This window comes from Helobdella robusta (genome assembly GCF_000326865.2).
Source record: "Helobdella robusta unplaced genomic scaffold HELROscaffold_21, whole genome shotgun sequence".
Lineage (NCBI taxonomy): Eukaryota > Metazoa > Annelida > Clitellata > Rhynchobdellida > Glossiphoniidae > Helobdella > Helobdella robusta.
The window spans coordinates 1825876-1847957 of NW_008704124.1; the positions used below are offsets into that span (position 1 = coordinate 1825876).

Below are 22082 nucleotides of genomic sequence, written 5' to 3' on the forward strand. Positions count from 1 at the left end.
TATATATATATATATATATATATATATATATATATATACTATTTATATACTTATATATTTATATATATTTATATATATATTTATATTTATATATATATATATATATATATTTATAAATTTATATATTTGAACATCGAAGATGGTATAGTGATACCGAAAAAAGCTTTTCTGTTCTATATCATACATAAAATAAACAAAAATTTACGATCAACCGTTAGAAAAATCGAAAAGTTAAATTTGAAATTAACTAACGCCGAACATGCTGTGATATATATTATATTACATATAATATAATAATATATTAATAATAATAATAATATATTTTATATTATATATATATATATATATATATATATATATATATGTGTGTGTGTGTGTGTGTGTGTGTGTGTTTGGTGTATGGTATTGATGCCATTTATCTTACACCTTATTTAAGCTTATCCACATAAAATTATACTGTGAAGATTTGTTAAAATGATATTTGAATAGTATATAAGTGCAGAAGATGAATGTGAAGATGTCGGAGTAGATATCTTTCGTGATAAAATTGGTCATTTTTCAATTTTGATTCAGTCATTCATCATTATTTTTTATTCATTATTTCCAATTAGTTGTCATTTAATTCGAGAAGCGATTAGATAAACTTTAAAAAATAATGAATTCTAATAAATAAATGTTCTTAAATATTCTCAAAACATTTTGTGATCAAGTAATTTGATTACACTCGTACAAATTGAGAGTTAAGTTGATAAAGTTTAAAGCAGACCTGAGTTATTAAGATTACTATTATCGGTGTCAAGTGAACTCGAATGAAATTTTCTTCGTACATCCAATATCTGTGATATGTGTGTGCGTGTGTTTGTGTGTGTCTAGTTAAGTGAAACTAAAAACAAGTCGCAATCGCAACAAGCATTAATTCTCATAAGATACGCATAACTAAATTGAAAACTACTAACAATGTTATTTGTGTTTGTGTTTAATATTGATTATTATCAATTAATTTTTTTGTGTTGAAAACGAAATTGAGACAATACATTTGAGTACAGAATTTTCTTTGCTACCTTTCTCGAGATTCCTGCTGAGTCAAACAAGATTTTCTGCTAATGAATGAGCATTTCATAGGAGGGAGTCTGTTAAAGAACGTTCGATTATTATTTTCAATTTGAAGAGTCTGTTAAAGAACGTTCGATTATTATTTTCAATTTGAACTTTTTAAAAAATTCTAACATTAGGCTTTGAAACATTTCTTTGTCTTCATTCCATATGTATTTTAGTTTTTTGTTGTAGAAATATTTCTGTTGTCATTTTATTTATGCATATATTTATTCATTGATATATTTATTTAATTAATTAATTATATACTTAAGTTTGTTTAAGTATTTAGATATTTGCTTGTTTATGTGTTTATTTGTTTATGTATTTGTTTGTTTGCGCGTTTATTTGTTTATGTGTTCATTTTGTGTATTCATATACTTAGTTATATATGTATTCATGTGTTGATTTATGTATTCATATTTTTATTTATTTATTTAGAGCATTAGGAAAGATGTCAAAAGTTAATGAAAGAGTAAACTTGTGTGATGATGTGTGCCGTAGATAGCGGGTCATCGGGACACACTTCGCCATTCTTGAGCGAGCTTTTAAAATGTTATAATTAAATATATAAACACAAGATTAAATGAATATTTATAAAAAGCTTCATTAGATTATTTAATTAGAAACTTGTTTCATTAGTGTAAAAAATTGCATTGCTGGCATAGTGTAGCGCACCTTCAAATGCAGAATAAATTAAAAATTCGAATTAATGATTCTGCTGGAAATAATGTTTGTTCCAGAGATAGTTGTATCATAGTACTTGCTACTGCAAATTTGGCCAAGCTTCAAGTCATTTTTCAAAATTTAAAATTAAATATGATTTAATTAATATGCTAAAAAGTATTAAAAAATTTTACATAAATTATATTTACTGAAAAAATATAAATAAAAGTTCAAAATGTGTGCTTTGAATTTAAAAATTAAACATATTTATTTAGCTTTTTAAGATAATTGCAAGAAGGATGAACGATTTAAACGTTTGTTATAACGGGTTTATGCATATGCATTTATTACGAGCCAAGCATTAATTTAATGCCATACGATAACTCGACCAGTCTGAATACGAAACTGACAAATCGTTACAAAACAGCTGTTTTGAGGATCATGCACCTACTTAATATAATTACGGAGCAATGTAACAATCATAATTGGATCATGCACCTACTTAATATAATTACGGAGCAATGTAACAATCATTTTAATTTATTTTATTTAGCGCATTTAAAAAATAAATCTTTCGCAAAAAAGAAATTACTTTATATCTCTTTGATGAACATTATAGGTCCAAGTGAGACTGACAGGCCAAAATATTCTTCGCAAAGTTTATGTTGTCAATAAATATAACTTTAAAATTAGTTCATCATTTCAATCGTTAATAATTATAGAAAGTATCTAATTATTCAACAAAAACGCTCTGTAGCACTTCCAACAGCAAGAATTTCGACGTGCAGGTTGAAGAAAATACAGCGTGAAAAAATAAATTAATAGTTAATTAAGAAGGACCAACCGCTTTTTCTTCCGTGACGAGTCGTTGCGAGATTCGAGAGTTACATATTCGACAAAAATATCATCCCACTTGTCCTTTTATAAAAAAAATTGATAACATATTTTTGCTTTGTGATTAATTTGCAATTGTACTGTGAAAGCAACCGTGAGTAAGATGGCATCGGCGTCACTCAGCGGACACGACGACGACGTCCATTTCAACAGCCAATCACGCTTCCAGTAGAATATCAAACCAAATACTCCGAGACTCAGTATAATCAACGCAGATACCAACACGATTTTCGTTGGACTTTTCTTGAATCCCCATATTTCCTGAGATTATTTCATATTCAACGAATATCGGATTTGTATAAGATTTGATTTTTTGAAAATTTTAATACCATTTCATCTTCGCTTCCATAGTTTATGAAACCACGTTCTCTGCCACTTCCAATCATCTTTAAAATGTACATGAAAATAAAGTAAATTTATGTATTGAAAATGTACGAGATGTGCTGTCTACCTACCGTTCAAATTTTCAAGTTGCTTATTTGATAAACAAATCGCTTGTATTGTAAAAAAAATTTGAATATTTATGTTAAATTTTACAGTCCCATTGTTTACTACCAATTAAATAAACTTTTAGTAAATAATAAATTTTTAAAAATTAAATGAAAAAAAATCCAGTTTTATCATATATATATATATATATATATATATATATATATATATATATATATATATATATTAATTATTATTATATGACTATATATATATATATATATATATAATTTTTAGTATTATATGACTATATATATATATTAATTATTATGACTATATATAATAATAATAAAACCAAAAAATAAAAATTTAACTATAAATAATAATTATTAAAACAAAAATATAAATATATATATATAATAATTTGTATTATTATATGACTATTGACTATTATAAAGATTATTCATATATAATATAATGTTACATTATTTTCTATTAGATATTATTGGTAAATTAATAATATAATAATAATATCCTTATTAGTTATATTATCTTATATTAGTAGAATAAACATTTTTATCCTTATTAGTTATATTATCTTATATTAGTAGAATAAACATTTTTATCCTTATTAGTTATATTATCTTATATTAGTAGAATAAACATTTTTATCCTTATTAGTTATATTATCTTATATTAGTAGAATAAACATTTTTATCCTTATTAGTTATATTATCTTATATTAGTAGAATAAACATTTTAAAAATATGAACACAAACGTGCTGCCAAGTTTAAACTTTATAGTGTGAACAATCAGATTGCGCTGAGGTATTAGATTGAAAGCTTGTTTCATGCGTTTATGTATTATACGTACCTACAAGAGCACATCATATATATACATTAAGCCACATCATTGGCGCAAAATCGGGAGCTTATTTCATTAAAATACATTTTGCATACTTTATAATTGGTTATAACGTATAATTCTTATAATTCAGTCATAATTCAGTTATACCTTACAATTTAGTTAGCTTTTATTAATTCATTTGGTCAGATAATAAGTTGATTTAGTGAGCAATAAACTAAATATTATCGCTGGTTGATAGTAATAGATGGTAATTAAATTATAAAATTTATGAATCTTCATTTAAAAAAAATAAACGTTAACAAATATTGATATTAATTAACTAACTCAACTAATCAATATTTAAATTAATTGATCAATCAATTTATTTTAGAACGATGAACTTTGAACCCTGATCCATGTATTTGGAAAGCTTTTTGTATATATTAATCTCTCTTCCCTTACTGCAAATTAGCGGATCCAGAACTTTGCGTTGGGGGATGATTTCATGGACCTGCCCCTGCTACTATATGAAACAGTCACAATAATACATCCTGTGCTGTTTAGTCCACTTTTAGATTTGTGAACCACTCTTTTAGTCCAGCATATACAACTATACTTACCATATAATTAAAATAAATTATGTCATTTAGTTGTTACCATGGACATAATTTTATATTATATAATATTATATATATCCATGGTTGTTACACAATATATTTTTGCAATCATTGATAAACAAGCGGAAAACTAGGAATTGAACTTATCGATTCATTTATATATATATATATTCAATTATTGATGAAAATCGCAGCATTTTCGGCGTTAGTTAATTTCCTATTTAACTTTTCTAACGGTTGATCGTAAATCGTTCTCAAGTTTCTTGAGTTCAAAACCAAAATTTTTGTTTATTTCATTCATGATAACAAAAAAGCTCTTTTCGGTATTACCTACTATACCATCTTCGGTGTTCGAATAAATACGCTGTGTATGTGGCCAGATGCTCAAGTATATATGTATACTGTGTCTCTACTCTACTTTGTCGATTCCTTGTGTGTTATGGTCGTAATGGATAAAGGCGCTTAGTCCTGTTTCGCGACGCAGCAGGCAGGGTACAGCTGTAACGAAAATGTTTTGTCAATTACTTTGCTTCATTTTAAATTAATAACACTCATCAAATGTAACAACGTAAAATGTTTTACTTTTAAGGCCCCTTGCCTTTGCCGCTGAATGGTTATATAAACATTTTCTCTATTCAAATCACTCAAAAGTTTTTAATATTAATATTACAACAACTTTCAATAAATCACATGCAAGCGATGAATTAAATAAATATTATTAGTTTCATGGAGAGCATTTATTATTTTCATCAGTGAATGTAGTACTAAAGCCCAAGCAAATAAATATTAATAATATGCATCGCGTTCTGAGCCAGTCTTGTTATATTAATATTCTAGCTGCTCCTCGATAACATTTACGTGAAATTCAATTTTATTATAATGTTTCGTTTCGGCATCAACGTCAGCAGAAGCCTGTTAAACGGACCACATCTCGACTTGATCAAATTGCTCAGATTAAGTGTCTGGTTCGTTTAACTAAAGTTGACTTTTTGAAAATATGATTTTTTTAAAGCAAAAATTTAACACAACAGTTATTGTTCTTTTGCAGAAAAATACTATATTAATTTATTTTTAATATAAAAAGATTGTAATACAAAATATTATAACAATAGTTATTGTTAATGCTGTACCTAACATTGAATATTCAAACGGTTCACGACGAACGTTTAAAGAATGTTTCAATTCGAATGCGATCAACATCTCACCGTCGAGAGCCATTTGATATTCTTAAATTGCTTTCATTCTTTTAATCAGATCATCTACCTATAAATAAATTTAAGACCTAATTTACATTTTGTCACACAAACAAGCACATCATTCAATTACCATAAAAAAGTCCAATAACTGGCTTCTACTGTGCTGCTATTACTTCAAGAATAGAAAAAAAGAAATTAATCAAACAGTTTTAAAGATGTGTAGATTTTTACACTCAGAAATTTATCAACAATCGACAACGTTTTTTAAATAATCAGTTTATAAACTAGCTAAATATTAATTGATAAGGAAGGACTCACATATTTTTAAACTTCAGCTTCGCTTCTCAATGCTTCAAGTATCAAACCAACCTTTTACTTTTGTTGAATTATTTGGAATTATCAGTCCCGGATATTAATATTAGAGTTAAATATTAAATATGAGAGTCAAAACAGTATCAAAAAAGGATACTGAGCAAAGTGTTTTGGTTGGGCTGGAGCAACCAATTTCAATCAATGTAAAGAACTTCCTAATTAAATTAATTAGCTGATTTTTTCCGCTAAATCAATTATTAAAATTTTCAGCTGCAGATTAATCTGCATAATAATAACAAAAAATATGTTAGTCAAAGTTTTAAATTATTGAAATAAATTACAAATACTCTCTGAAAAATGATAAGTTATTCTTCTTTGAAATATTTATTACCTTATCTCTGTTCAACTGCCTGTAAAACAGCGGCATAGTTTACGAGATTAGAAAAGTATGTGCTACTTTGAGAAAAAGACTATGACAGTTAAGCCATTATTTAGCTTTGCCACAATTAGATCTACCAACACAATACCTACACAGCAGCTTCTATGATCTATTGCAAGTACACAACCTTTCTATTTTTGATATTTTTGATATATTTAAATATTAATTGGTAAGGAAGGACTCACATATTTTTAAACTTCAGCTTCGCTTCTCAATGCTTCAAGTATCAAACCAACCTTTTACTTTTGTTGAATTATTTGGAATTATCAGTCCCGGATATTAATATTAGAGTTAAATATTAAATATGAGAGTCAAAACAGTATCAAAAAAGGATACTGAGCAAAGTGTTTTGGTTGGGCTGGAGCAACCAATTTCAATCAATGTAAAGAACTTCCTAATTAAATTAATTAGCTGATTTTTTCCGCTAAATCAATTATTAAAATTTTCAGCTGCAGATTAATCTGCATAATAATAATAATAATAACAAAAAATATGTTAGTCAAAGTTTTAAATTATTGAAATAAATTACAAATACTCTCTGAAAAATGATAAGTTATTCTTCTTTGAAATATTTATTACCTTATCTCTGTTCAACTGCCTGTAAAACAGCGGCATAGTTTACGAGATTAGAAAAGTATGTGCTACTTTGAGAAAAAGACTATGACAGTTAAGCCATTATTCAGCTTTGCCACAATTAGATCTACCAACACAATACCTACACAGCAGCTTCTATGATCTATTGCAAGTACACAACTTTTCTATTTTTGATATTTTTGATATATTTAAATATTAATTGATAAGGAAGGACTCACATATTTTTAAACTTCAGCTTCGCTTCTCAATGCTTCAAGTATCAAACCAACCTTTTACTTTTGTTGAATTATTTGGAATTATCAGTCCCGGATATTAATATTAGAGTTAAATATTAAATATGAGAGTCAAAACAGTATCAAAAAAGGATACTGAGCAAAGTGTTTTGGTTGGGCTGGAGCAACCAATTTCAATCAATGTAAAGAACTTCCTAATTAAATTAATTAGCTGATTTTTTCCGCTAAATCAATTATTAAAATTTTCAGCTGCAGATTAATCTGCATAATAATAATAATAATAACAAAAAATATGTTAGTCAAAGTTTTAAATTATTGAAATAAATTACAAATACTCTCTGAAAAATGATAAGTTATTCTTCTTTGAAATATTTATTACCTCATCTCTGTTCAACTGCCTGTAAAACAGCGGCATAGTTTACGAGATTAGAAAAGTATGTGCTACTTTGAGAAAAAGACTATGACAGTTAAGCCATTATTCAGCTTTGCCACAATTAGATCTATCAACACAATACCTACACAGCAGCTTCTATGATCTATTGCAAGTACACAACTTTTCTATTTTTGATACTTTGGTCTTGGTCACGCTCGGGTAAAAAATACCATGATTCCATGATATCAGTGAAATAGTATTAAAAATTGAAAAAATACGCAACGCGCACACACACGTACACATCCAAGGCGCAAACATATAATGATGAAAAATGTCAAAAATGAACTCGCGTTGAAATAACATCATTGATAAACGACTTAGAGGGTGAACTGAGAACCAATTTTTAGACATCATCACCAGAATAAGGGTCGAGCGGTCCACACTTCCACACCCGCCTAACGACGCCACTGTGTGCGTGATGAAATTCATTGAATTTTTAGTGTTGGGGTTGGATAATTTTTTACATTTTTATATTAGCAAGTCTTTCATTACTGATATCAAACCAACTCTTCCAACTAAGCGAAGATGTTATAAAAACAAATCTAGCCATGAACAATTGAACACCTCGAGATGACTCTCAACACTAAAACGAAGTTAACTAACATTACAAATTGTAATTTCTTTAAACAGCGCTGCACGGAAGATGATCTATGGAACAAAATAGGTCTTAAGAGTAAATTAAATATGCATTTGCAAATATTAATTTTAATAATACTTTTTTTGTTAATTCCAATCAACTAGATAACAACACAAAAAAAAGTTGTCAGACAAAAATGAAAAATGAAGTAACAAATTATAGAAACGCGCTGAAAAACACTGTACACAACAAACAACAACACACGTTTAGACGACATTTTCCCAGAGATCGGGGTTGCCGTTTGGCTACCTATGATGAAACCATTGTCACTTCTGTCATCATAAGTAATTTATTTGGCTAATTTTTACGCAGGACGCCCTTCCTTAAGCAACCACAGTTATAAGCGGTGGGCCTAGCCTTTGATGATCCAATATCACTCACAAGGCAGTGAGGGTCAGTTTAATGTCATAACCAGGACAGAAAAACACTGTACATATTTAAATATTTAAGGTTGAAAAATGTTACAAGACTAAACAAACGAACTATATACAGTATACACAGTTTTATTAATTCATTGATTCTGACGGTCTGGATGAATAGGCACACATCAAAGGCCATAGAAACATGGAATTGAATCGGCTTTGAAGCTGTTGGAATTGTTCACTTTCGTTAATCAACTCATACAGCGTACATGCTTCTTCGTGCGTGTTCACAATCTGTAGAAAAAATAAGTAGATGGTATTTACTAATGTATACACACGCACACACACACTCATACTTACACACACGCACCACACACGCACCACACACACAATTTTCAAAAGCTCATATATATATATATATATATATATATATATATATATATATATACTGGTAAAAGACCATAATTAATGCAGTAATTGCAATAATTCTGTAGATTTCATAAATTACTATTATATATATATTATATATATATATATATATATATATATAATAGTATTAATTTAAAGATTGATGGAATATTAGTCTAATGAATAAATAAATTAAATTATTAATCAAATTAACTGAAAAGAAACTCCTCACATCATCATTTCTAGTCCTTGTCCTTCGGCCTCGCAAAACCTCAACATACGAATCAAAATTATTATCGCCATCACCATCACCAGTATTGGCAGAAGTTACGTTCTCCGTATATCGAGCGTTGAAGCAGTTTGTGGGATGACAAGATGAAATATTTTCTGAATTCATAGAACTACCCGAGGAATAGTTATGATTCGCATTGCTGCTACTGCTCCTGTTCGTTACATTGATGTTAGACACGTTTCCATCATCATTAGCATACTCGCAAAACGTCTTGTTTGAGGAATCGTCGTCTTCAACATTACTGAGGCACTCTATTTTAACGCTGAACTCATCGACGCTATCAGATTCGTCGTTGAAAACATAACTGGCATCTTCAAGGATCTGAGTCAATCGGGCACTGTTGACGACGTCTTCAAACTGCGTTCTCTTCCATGGAATGGGAAGCGGTTGTTTCGATGGGAATTGCAAGAGACCCGCCTTCATGACTAGTGCGTTGCGATGGTTCAATAGGTTTGTGAATGCTTGAAGCGTCGTGAGATTTGGAGGGAGTGGAGGTAGAACCGGAACAAAATTTGTCGACGATGAGGAATGTGGATGTGCGCTGTCATTTCTAACCACGCATGATGTCCTCGGAGGTGCTGAGCTACCGATGTCCTTCAGTTTCAAGGACTGCAGAGAAATAACATTAGGAAATACTCGATAAACAAAGGTCCTCATGTCAAACAATCAGAAAAAAAATTTCTTACGGCATTAATTAGATTTTCAAATTTCTTTTTGATATGTACATTGAAGTTATCTTTCTTCGTTTGTTGCAATCCATATTCGGACGACGTTTCTTTCCCTGTCGGGTTCAATTAAAAATTAACTTTAAAATTATTTACGATAAAACGAATATACCACTTTTGAAAACCTCAGCTAAATTACGTTTAATAACTCGACAACTCGTACAAAACATCTCGTACAATGAAAAAGCAGGAAAAGTCGGAATGGAATAGCTTAGAAAAAAGACTACGAAGATGGCCTCTATACAAAAAAAAACAGCTTTCGTTTTTATCCAAAAGGGATGAGACAAATAAAAATGGCAAAATTAAATTATAACCCAATCTAAATATCTAATGACAATTTGTAAATATGGAACATAAAGAAATGAGTGAAAAAAATCTAGATAAATTTTCTTTATACAAAAAAATCTAACTCAAGCGTTTAAAAATCAAGAACAAATTTTTTCTCTTATAAATTATTTTGTAACAAGGTCAGTATTCTTTTAATAATGAACAAGATTTTGATTAGCCGGATTTAGATATCATGTGAAAGTTTCTACACATAAAGTTTAGCACAATTGTTTAGAACCCTTGTATTTAAAAACTCAAGTTTGCAAACGTCAAATTTATTAAGTTTATCATTGTTATGTTTATAAATGATCAAATAACTTATGAAAACAATTAAAATATGGCTTTTATAGGAAACTCGGTCTGAAAAATCATATAATCATAATGTATGAATATCAAGTTAAGAAGAATAACCTGCTTTAGAGAATGAGTTGATGGTAGCAAAAAGTTGTTTCTCAATGAGTCTCTCTAGAAGTACATCCTGGCGCTTGATGTGGTCCGCATACTCGTGCGGCATCTCTGCCTCCCCCAGCAATGCATTCCCAAACCTGCCAACATATTCATCGCCACTGACCTCATTGTCTTTTATGTTGACAATTTGCATTTCTATATTATCACTGATATCGACACTGTCGTTGATATTTCTGCGAAGGAAGTTGGAGCTGTTGGTGGAACTACTTCCCTCATCGTATATATAACGTTCTATGTTAGCACAAGTCCACAGGGAGGTGCCGTCCTCACACTTCACAATGCCTAACATCGGCTCACCTGCTAAGTCATCGTCAGCATCATCATTAGAGCCGATGTTTGTGAATGCATTAGAATTGTCAACTGGAGGTGTGCCATTCGCATCTGTCTGAACATCTCTCTCAAAATCAAAATCATCATCGTCATTTGTCATGTAAGCGGAATGATCTATCTTCAACTTTTTATGCCGTAGTTCGTATTTCTGAAGATAAAATAACCAACTTTAATTTAAAATAATAAATTATTAAAAAATTACAAATTATTTCTTTAAATGAAAAAAAAGTCCAACGTGTGTTGAGATTCTCTTATTGGAACCTCCATTGTTATTGCTGTTGGCGGCTTCATTCATATCCTCAACGTCTTCATCATCCTCGTCATTATCATTAAAATTAAATTTAAAACTGAAATCATTCCAATAATCCTCATCATCGTCATCCTCCTCTTTCTCATCTTCGTCCGTCTCAACTGATCGTTTCTTCATTCTCCTCGACCTCGTCATTTTGTTTCGCAGTTTGGAGTGCACAGGCCGAGGAACATCTGCAGCATTCGTTCGTTCGTCAGAGTTTGTCTAATTAAAATAATTTTTGCTACAGTTAACGAAAAAACTTACCTAAACTTCCTTCATCGTCAGACTCATCCTTAAAAAAAATTTTGAAATCAATATAACAGTCAGGTCAGTAAAAAATACAAAATACAATCAAATTTTTTCCAAGCAACGAAAATCACGGCGTACCATGTTGACGTCGTTTGCTGTTTCATCACCTCCTGCTCTGTTGTTCTGAAGGAAAAATATCACATTTGTATTGAGAATGAAAGTCAATCGTAATGTCTCAACAAATTGATACTTTTGCTAATATATCAGTCACTCACTCCGCAGGCAGATTAATAATCACGATAGGCTGTAGAACAGAATAGAAGCACACTAACTATCACACTCCGCTATATAAGAGAAAACGCTATTAAAAAAAGATACTGGTCACTATGAGAACAAGAGCAAAAAAAAACCAAGAGGCTCATTACGGTTCATATCTAAAAACAAACAGAACAGCTCGAACAGATTGTGCCCATATATAGACTCAGAGGTCATAAAACTGATCACATGCTGGTATTTGATATCACAGAACTTTCGTTCGAAATAAATTTAGATTCAGGAACTAACAAAGCAGTATTTAGCACTATAAACTGCATGCAGATCAATTATTTTTGCGTTGAAATGAAGCAATGGTTTTAAAAAATGATAAAATACATTAAAAAAAATTGAAAGATAGAACTAATGAAGATGAAACAAATGTACCGCCTGCTCCCACTGGAGCAATCTTTTGTAGCGAATGAGTATTTGATTGTCCGTACGGTTCGGCAAATATAACTGGGATATTTTCGTCCATTTGCCTCCTGTTTTAATATTAAAAATAAATTGTAAACACGTACAAGTTATAAAAACAAACAATAAATTCACTCTTGGTACAAAGAATACTTATCTGACCACGGTATGCACACATATGGCCTAAATCTAACTAAAATTTTTAAGACGGTATTGAGAGTTTAAAAAGCGGCACACCAGCACGCAACTGACATTTACAGCTGATCTCCAGATTTAACCACAAAATATCTCAAAATAAAACACACATACATACGCGCGCACACACACACACACGCACAAACACATTCACACCACACACACATACACATATATACATATAATTATTTAAAAAACTCATTGCATTTTCAGATTCCTTAATAATTGCATGTACGACAGTCTCAACCCTAATTTTGTATATACATATATAAATTTTATGTATTTTGCAAACAGTAAGTATGTTCATGGGTACATTAGACTGCAGGCTGGTAAATGAAAAAAATATCATCACCCCATGCCTGAAAAAATGATTGAAAAACTTTTGCAAAGTCTTAAAGAGGCTCGCATAATTTCATTTAAAATATTTCTCAAAATTTGCAATATAATTATTAAAACCAAATTAATAAAACATTCACATACCAAGGCCAAGTTGCTTGACTGCTTTCCACAACAATTTGTCTTCCTTGGGTGTCCACTTCCCTCTCTTCAAGTTACCGCACAAGTTGTTCATGTACCTAAATCAATTTAGGTGATGTCAAATTGCGAATGTTGAAATGAAACTGATGTAGTAAGACATAAACAGGCGAAGATGAATTCAACTCTAACAGGAAACAACTAAATCTTATAAAATGAAATGAATGTTCACAGTTAACTTCATCATACGTTGCCGAAAATTTTGTGGCTTCAAATTCTCAAGTTTTTTTATCAATAACATTTGAACAAATGAAATTCTTTATTTTTATCGGCCGTATCTGATCAAAGATTTGTAATGAAAATACCAGGTGGTTGTTTTATTTTCAAATGAAAATATTTTTCTTTTAATAATGCAAACATTAACCAGTTTGATGGCTGGTCACCACCGAAAAATGCTGCAGTCTAACGGCTTTCAAGCATAGGCATCAACAGTAACAATACTTACAAACACACAACCACCACCAACAACAACAACAATAGCAATAATAATAATAATTTACTTATACTTACTCCATATATTACGACTTACACAATTGAGTGAGAAGAGAAATGAAAAGATAAAATATATCATATATATCATCTTAAATATATCTGTCGTACCTACCTGTCCCGACATTGAATGTAATTCTTTTTAGGAACAAAATATTGAACTTTTTTCCAATTCATTCCAAACAACTTCACTGCATCAGTCAATTTCTTTGTCGAATAACAACAATTAGTTAATTAATTAATTAATTAATTAATTACAACAATTTATAAATTAAGTAATCAGATAATAAATAAAAATAGAACACAATTTAGGCAACAGAAAATTTATCCTCAATTTCCGATTAAAACATTCCACATCACAAAACTGGCAATTATTTATTCATTTTTAAACTTGGTTCCTTGGTTAAAGTGTGTTAAAATTTTAGTACTTGATTTCTAGCACAAATACTTTTAAATAAAAGCGTACGTTTAATGTTAATACCAAAAAGGAATCATCAAAAAATTATATGGAAATATAGAACTCTGATGAGAAACTAGGAAGCTTACAGGAGCAGTAGAATATGAAAACTACCAGATTATACTAAATAAACTTATCTGGAATAATTGGATGAACCTCATAGAAATTTTACAGCATGTGAAAACTTGAAGCATTTTTACTAGCATGCGCATATTATTGTTGAAATGATTGAAAAGTTATATACTTTCTCCAGGTCTTTAGTCCATTTTCCTCTGTGTTTCAACCTCTTCTGCAAATATTCCCACCTATAAATGCATTCCTCTTCAGATTTAGAACCGAATTCTGCAGAAACTGGCAGAAGATAATGAAACGATGTGGCTCAAATAAATAAAAAATTATTAAATAAAAAAAAATTAATTAATTAAATAATTAAGGTAACTATTACTCATGATGCTTCAAAATGATTATCACATTAGGATGAGTGAGCTGGTAAGATTAATCGTCAGAAATAAAATTGAAATGTACATACTTGCCGACCAATCGACATGCGGTAATGCAGACAACTGGCTGTTTATCAGCACCTCTAGCCTCCTATCTTCGGTTACTGTCCATTTTCTGTCGGCAACATTTGTAAAAAAATATTTTAAAATAAATTTAAGACATTAGTTTAAATACATAAAAACACTATGAATGAGAAGCACAATCTACTGCAATCTTTCTGCCTGACTACACAAACATAATTCGTATATTTCACAATCCTGATGCTTATGAAGTGTGGAGGGAAATTTTCAAAATAAGTGTAATTATGATTTTTATGACGTTGTTAATTACAAAAAAATAAATTGTTAGAACATAAAAAAGTAGATAAAACTTCATAGACATTAACTTTAAAATACTTCATTGAACTCACATCTGAAAAACTGGATTGAACTTGCTCTGGTATCGTTGCAGACACATGAAAGCCGTTCTGTTGGTCTGAGCAGTAAAGTGAATCATAAAATCTATCAATGCTACGATATATTCAAAACAATTCAGAACCAATGAATGATAGCATTCGAATTAAAAAGTGACCCATCAGCGAGAATCACTATATTATCCAAGCAAAAATAAATGTCTGTCTGCCATCAATAACAAATTTCAAAATAATAAAATACAATCTGTCTGTCTGTAATAGTGTATGAAACTAACATCGACAATACTCTATAAACACTACAGGCCGCACTAAGTCTTAGTTGAGGAAGAAAGTTTCACAGAAGCTGGAGAGCAACGTCATGAAGACAACACGTGAAAAAGTGGTAACTCATTAAAAGAAGCATTTTCATGAAGAATCAAGTTATTAAGAGTTAATAAACCAGCAAACAACAAACAAACCCCAAGCTGATCAGACACGCGCTTCCAGTTCCTCAGTTTGTTCTGCTTGGCGAGCGTGGACAGGTTGTCATCCTCTCTGGATGTCCACTTGCACGTGTTGATGCTTGGATGACCCGCGTTCTTCCAAAACGACATACAGGCCTCTGGCGTCTTTGTACCTTTCAGCTAAAATGTTAGTGAATTGTTATTAATAAATAACACATTCCATGTTTATAACGGTTTCATAGCTTCATAGTCATTAATTAAACTAAACCAACTCTAGTTCAACTAAACGGTTTAATGCATGTCTCAGAGTAGAAGTTTAATATGCCAATATGTCTGAAATAACCAGATTAACAAATGTTACTCATTCAAAGAACCTTTGCCCCATCAAAATTTAAAACGGTCTATCTTACATGATAAATCACATTTTAAATAATTCGCCTAGACGATTCTAACTCAACCGGCCTCCACTAAATAGTCCCATCATCCCTCCAATAGCACTCTCCCTTCTACACTGATCTACATCCCTCCATACTTATTATTAAATTATATTATTTGTTTGACTAACAATTTATCATGAAATCCAATTTTTTAAATAAACTTATTGCAATCATTAGCATGTTTCTTCTTATAAGAAAGTTTCATTTTTCCTAATGGCACCATTATATTACACGACTAACTGTTTCCCTTATTCTGAATGTTAAATATGAATGTATGTATAATATTTATAAATGTTATTGAATGCTCAAACATTCAAATTTGTCCATTCCTATTAAACAAACTCATAATTTTTTCAGGCTAATCACATACTAGGCAGCCTTTTTACAAAAAAAACCCTTATGCAATAATAAAGAAAATTTTTTATAAACTGGACATTAAAAATTTAACAAGATAATATTAAAAAAGTAGGTTAACAAATAACGGACATATACTAAAAATATTTCATAAAGTTCTTTGAGATAATATTCCAAAGAATAAAAAAACGAACATCAACATTGGAAATTTTGACCCAATCAATGTCCTCCAGTTCCTCAAGATCAGCAAACTTTAGCAGGCTCTGGGTCGAGGACCTGAAAAGTCAAAAAAAGTGTCCGCGATGTAAGAGTTATAATAAACAGTGACTAAATAACTATAAATTAATTTCAAAAATTAGAATTTATTATGAGTGATAAAAAAGTGATAAAATGTTAAAAACTTTATTCTATCGATCTCTTTATCAATTTCAGCCATTTTTTTGTTGAGGTTTGCTTCTTCTTCGCTGCCAGGAGCATAGCTATTCAACTTCTCAAATATCAACTGCTTTCTGTTTATCAGTTAAATAGGAAAGTCGAACAGCAAACATAGTCAAAAGCAAACAGAAATGAAATAAGTAAGAAATTAAAAACAACTGAACATTCATATTTTACTTGTTCATGTGGGGCTTCAAAGATTTCTTCATTCTAAAATCTCTCACAGACTGCTCCAAAATGTTTTTCTCTTCAACCGACCCTGGTAAGTAATGAAAATGTATACAAGCATCCAGAAATCACTCCTAAAATGAAAATGAATACATATACTCAGTAATCACTGCATACAGTTGGAGTTGGCACCAAATTGAAGCAGAGTATAACAATTTATGAATTGATACTTGATAATTACATTGACCGAACAATAAAAAGACTGAACTATAATGAAGACACAGCAAACAACTCACATGTCTTTGATGGCTTGATAAACGAGTAGAGTTCATCGGTTGAAACCTTTTTTAATGTATCCTCATTTGGTTGAGGGTACTGAAATAACATTACATTTAACACATTGTTACCTTATGTTTTTCTTTAATGTATTTTCACTTTGATATGAATACAATACTGACATTAAATATTAACTTAACAATCATTTCATAACATCCCTTCATCCATCGGAACTATCTCACCGCTCTCTTAATCCAATAATGTTGGAAAGCACACAACTAAACTACACTACTCAGCATGTAGAGGAGAAAATTTTTAAAAAATGATGATGATGAAATTAAAAAACAAAAACTAATTAATTAAATGGGTTTGAAAAAAATATGGAAACTTCTTCATACAGATCCGTGGATATCTCTGAAATATGGCTTGGCAAAAACTGAAAATCCTTTCTTTTTTTGCAGATGTTTTTGACTTGCTAACTCTTCAAAATCATTTTTTACTTGTTCCTATGAAAGTTGCAAATGCTTTGATGATAACCAAAAAAATTACACCCATGAAATAATCATTAACAGAAAAACTGACAATAATCTCTGGTAATCATTTAGAAGAAACAATGATAACAAGATTAGCTCAACATTATAGCATGTATTGCCACCGCATAAGCAAGTAAGCAAGTATAAATTAACCCATTCTATCTCAACGTTAAGAAAATTTAGTAGTACATTGTAGCACTTGAAATAGAAGACAAACCCATTTTATGAATCATTATTTGAAAAACTTTAAAATATATATTTAATTTGATCAATCTAATTATAATTAATACAATAAATGAAATAATTTTGAGCAAAAGCAATTAAAAAGATTACTTGATGGGCTCTATTCTTATCCAAGATTAATGTGACTTTTGAGATGTAGTTATTGATCCAAGTTTGGAACTGACGGTTCAGTGCTAGACAGACTTCCAATGGTTTTGTACTCTCCTGGATTATGTTATGTGGCGATGTGTATATATGAAATATGGTATACATGAAATATGGTATATATGATACATGGTATATATGAAACATGGTATATACAAAATATGAAACATACAAAGTACGGTATATACATTTATACAAAATATGGTATATATGAAATATGGTTTATATGAATATGATATATATATATATGGTATGCATGAAAAAGTTTTTGTAAATTAATGATCATGTTGAAATGTGTTGTAAATAAATTAATTAATTAAAAAAAGCTTATACATAAAAACGTTGAATGCTTTGTCGAATGAAGGATCAGGATAAATTACTTACAGACATTTTTTCAAGAAAAATGTCGTCAATCGATCGCACGGAAACAACATCTGAAATAAATACAAATGTAATTATGAATTAGTTTGAAAAATGTTTAAATGTTTTACTTGAATAAGATTATTTATAACTTAAGTTCGTGGGCACGGTTATATAATACACATACAATTTTGTTATTAATTTATAGGCAATGGTACAACTTACAAATCATAATAATCATGTCCTTTTTTTACATTTGTCGCACATGCAAAGCATATCATTTACCAACATAATATTATAACCATTTAAAAATTTTTAAACACATTTTTTGAAGTGTTCGCCTATGTGATCCCATTGACTTGAAGAATTTTCACCATTGAATGATGAATGTTTCCTTACATGGCATTTAGTACACATCTAATGCTACACTACAAAATTTATATAGAAACATAGTTAAATATTAATGTCACTAATTACTAATAAATCTAATGACTAATCTAATCTAAAAACATTGAACTAAGCCTAACACAAATAATTAGAAAACAAACAACAAGTGGATAGAGTACTATTATTAATTCCATACTATCCATACTAGATACTATATTTTAAATAATTCCATACATATAGAGTGTCATGGACAAATGCAAAAAAATCAGATTTTGATATTTTTATTTGTTTAGTGCATGTATTGTAAAAAAATATTTTATTATTATTATTGAATTGGTGACAATAGGTGTTTGCAAGTACTTATCTTCCAGTACAAGTATACAAATAGGAGTACTCAGGTGTCAAGTACGAGCACAACTACCAGAAAAATTTTCTGAGTACAAGTACCTACACCTCAAGTGCAAGTACAAATACCATGGTTTAAGTAAAGGTAGTAGTTCAAGTAGAAGTACAAGTACAAAAACTTTTATTCCAAATGCAATAGACAAAGAACAAAGAGAATCAATCAACTAATTAGTTTATAAAGCACTATTTCAGCAATGTTTTTGCAAACAGATGGGTTGCTCTGAACTTTGTAAGTGATGGAGAAGTTGAGAAGTCAGAGGAGGTAGAACACTAAAAATAAAACTAACTAAACTTCCGTTTCAAATCAATAAAAATTCAACCAGGTATATTGTTACTATGGATGTATCAGATTTGATTTTTATGGAGCTGGATTTACAAAAACAAATTTTTCAATCTATGTGCTTTGAGGTGTTTGATCATTCAAAAATGATTAAGTATTACATGTTAATCAAGATAGTTATATCAATTAGATGGTCCATGCGGTACAATCGTAATTCTCCACTCTTTAAGTTTAAATCATTTCACACATATACAATATGAACGTTCATTAAATAACACACACTAGCATGTTCACGATATATTAAAACTTAAATGCCAAAAAATCCTGCTCAAATCTGTAATTTGGCTCAATTTTGATCTAGTCAAATTTGGAAAATTGGCCGAAGTCTCTTTAAAATTTTTAATTATAACTTTGTAAATTTGTGGAAAATACTTGCATGTGGTACTTGGAAAATTTCAAGTACAAGTAAGAATACTTAGATGTCAAGTACAAGTTCTTAAAATTGGTACTCGAGTAATATTCAAATACAAGTACCATATCACTGTAAAAATTATATATTATTTTTTATTGCTAATCATCTTACTCTGTTTTTAAACTTTAAAAGTTTATTATTGGGTACTAGAAGAATTAAAAAACAGAAACAATGAGAACCAATTAAAAATAAAGTTATTTAATTAATAATAATTTGATACCAACAGATAATAATTAAATATTATAATATAAATAATTAGATTACAAATTATATTATAAAAAAAGTCATTAGCAACCAGATTCCGCAGGCTCAGTGTTGATTTCCAGGAGATTTGAATCACGATCCGAGTCATCGATCTCATGCAAAACAACATTTTCAAAGAGAGCAGCCTTTTTGAGCTTTTCGATGTCTTCGTTTAATTTTTCCTTATCCAAAAAGTCCGCAACGACATCCATTTTCGTGTTGTTTTCGAGAATTTAAATTTTGTTAATCCGATGTTCACTTTTCATTAGTAACTTTTTTTAAAGCGCTAATTATTTAGTAGCGTTCAAGAATGGTCGTCAATTCTGTTGAATATAATGTAGAACAACATAGATAGGAATTTCTTTATTATCGTTACAGATTTCTTTTAAAAGTGTGCCGCACAAATTTTAGAATTTTTGGCTAAATGCGTTTTATTCAATTGCTACGATTTGAAATCTTTTGTAATATACAATTTTTTTATTTTATAATATATTATTAGATACTTTTTATTTTTTCAAAACATTTTAATTAATGTTTAAATAATTTCAAAAGTTACATTTTATATATATGCTATATTAACGTCAAAAAACACTACAGTTTATTATTTTTTTACAATTTAAGTCAAACTTTAAATGCTCCATAATTCAAAATTATTGTTTTAAATTACCGCTGGATCTATTATCGGCCGCTTAATATGTATTTAGCATATATATTAATTTTTATATAAGCTGTAAAATTTTAGATGGCATGAGTGAGTTAAAGTTGCGATTTAGTATCTTCTAATTTGGTTTTTGATCAACACATTGTGCTTGGGGTTTTGTTTGTGAATATCGGTAATATTATAAACGAAACTTTTTTAAATATTTATTTTGAAAGAGTAATTATATTAAAAATATTAAATAATGAGTTTACAGTTTCTCTGAAAAAAAGCCATTGCAGAATTCGATGCATTTAACAGGTGAAATAAATCGCAAGAAGATATTAAGTGCAACCTATATAGAGAAAAGGAAAATTGGGCTATGTCCCATATGAAAATTAATATATCTTGTATTTGTGTAGCACCTCTTGTGAAGAATCTCAGTGGCGCTAGCTTTGCTGTAGATTGCTAAAAAAAATGATGCTTCAAACATTCCTTAAACAGCTGTCGGCTTGTATCGTTGAATTTTTCAGTCGCGCATGCAAAGCATTCCCAATTTGAGTCGATGATATTGAAAATCTTTTATTACTAAAAAGCGAATAGTTATGTATTGGAAGCACAGAATCTCCATTGTTGGATCATATATATTGATTTGTATATATGACATAGCGCAATTTTTCTGGCACAACATAGTACTTAGTATCTTCGTTTTTTTTTTTAGAAAACAATCAAAACATAGTCTCAGCACGTGATAACTTCAAAGAAGTAAATCACCCAATCATTTTTTAATTTATTTGAACAAATTAAAAAAAATTTATATTTCGGTGGTAACAACTAAGTAAAATAAAAATTATCATTTATTGTATTAATAGCTGTGTTAATTTATCAACAAGGGATATTGATTTCTCTTTTTACGGTTTAAAATGAACTTTACTGCGTTCAACCAATTCAATGTTTATTGTTTTTTAATTCAAATATTGTATTATTCATTTTAAAGTAAGTCAATCTAAGTTAATTTCTTTTTCCTAACTGTTTTATATTTTTAACATAAATACTTTTATTTAAATAATTACTGTTCATAACTTTTACTCATATACACCAATATGAGC

At 29.5% G+C, this 22082-nt stretch overlaps 1 protein-coding gene across 1 annotated transcript; it reads right to left on the reverse strand.

Moving 5' to 3' along the window:
• Nucleotides 1–8095: 8095 nt before the first annotated feature.
• Nucleotides 8096–20158, reverse strand: HELRODRAFT_191441 (hypothetical protein; the record flags this gene model as incomplete). The annotated part of the gene is made up of 19 exons (XM_009018381.1): nucleotides 8096–8159; nucleotides 8915–9045; nucleotides 9392–10060; nucleotides 10138–10232; nucleotides 10915–11449; nucleotides 11537–11784; nucleotides 13244–13338; nucleotides 13902–13993; nucleotides 14488–14594; nucleotides 14773–14858; nucleotides 15154–15218; nucleotides 15615–15779; nucleotides 16585–16666; nucleotides 16792–16899; nucleotides 17003–17084; nucleotides 17290–17368; nucleotides 17668–17775; nucleotides 18136–18249; nucleotides 20054–20158. 19 exons carry the CDS (start codon nucleotides 20156–20158, stop codon nucleotides 8096–8098), a joined length of 3030 nt encoding a protein of 1009 aa, XP_009016629.1.
• Nucleotides 20159–22082: the final 1924 nt, after the last annotated feature.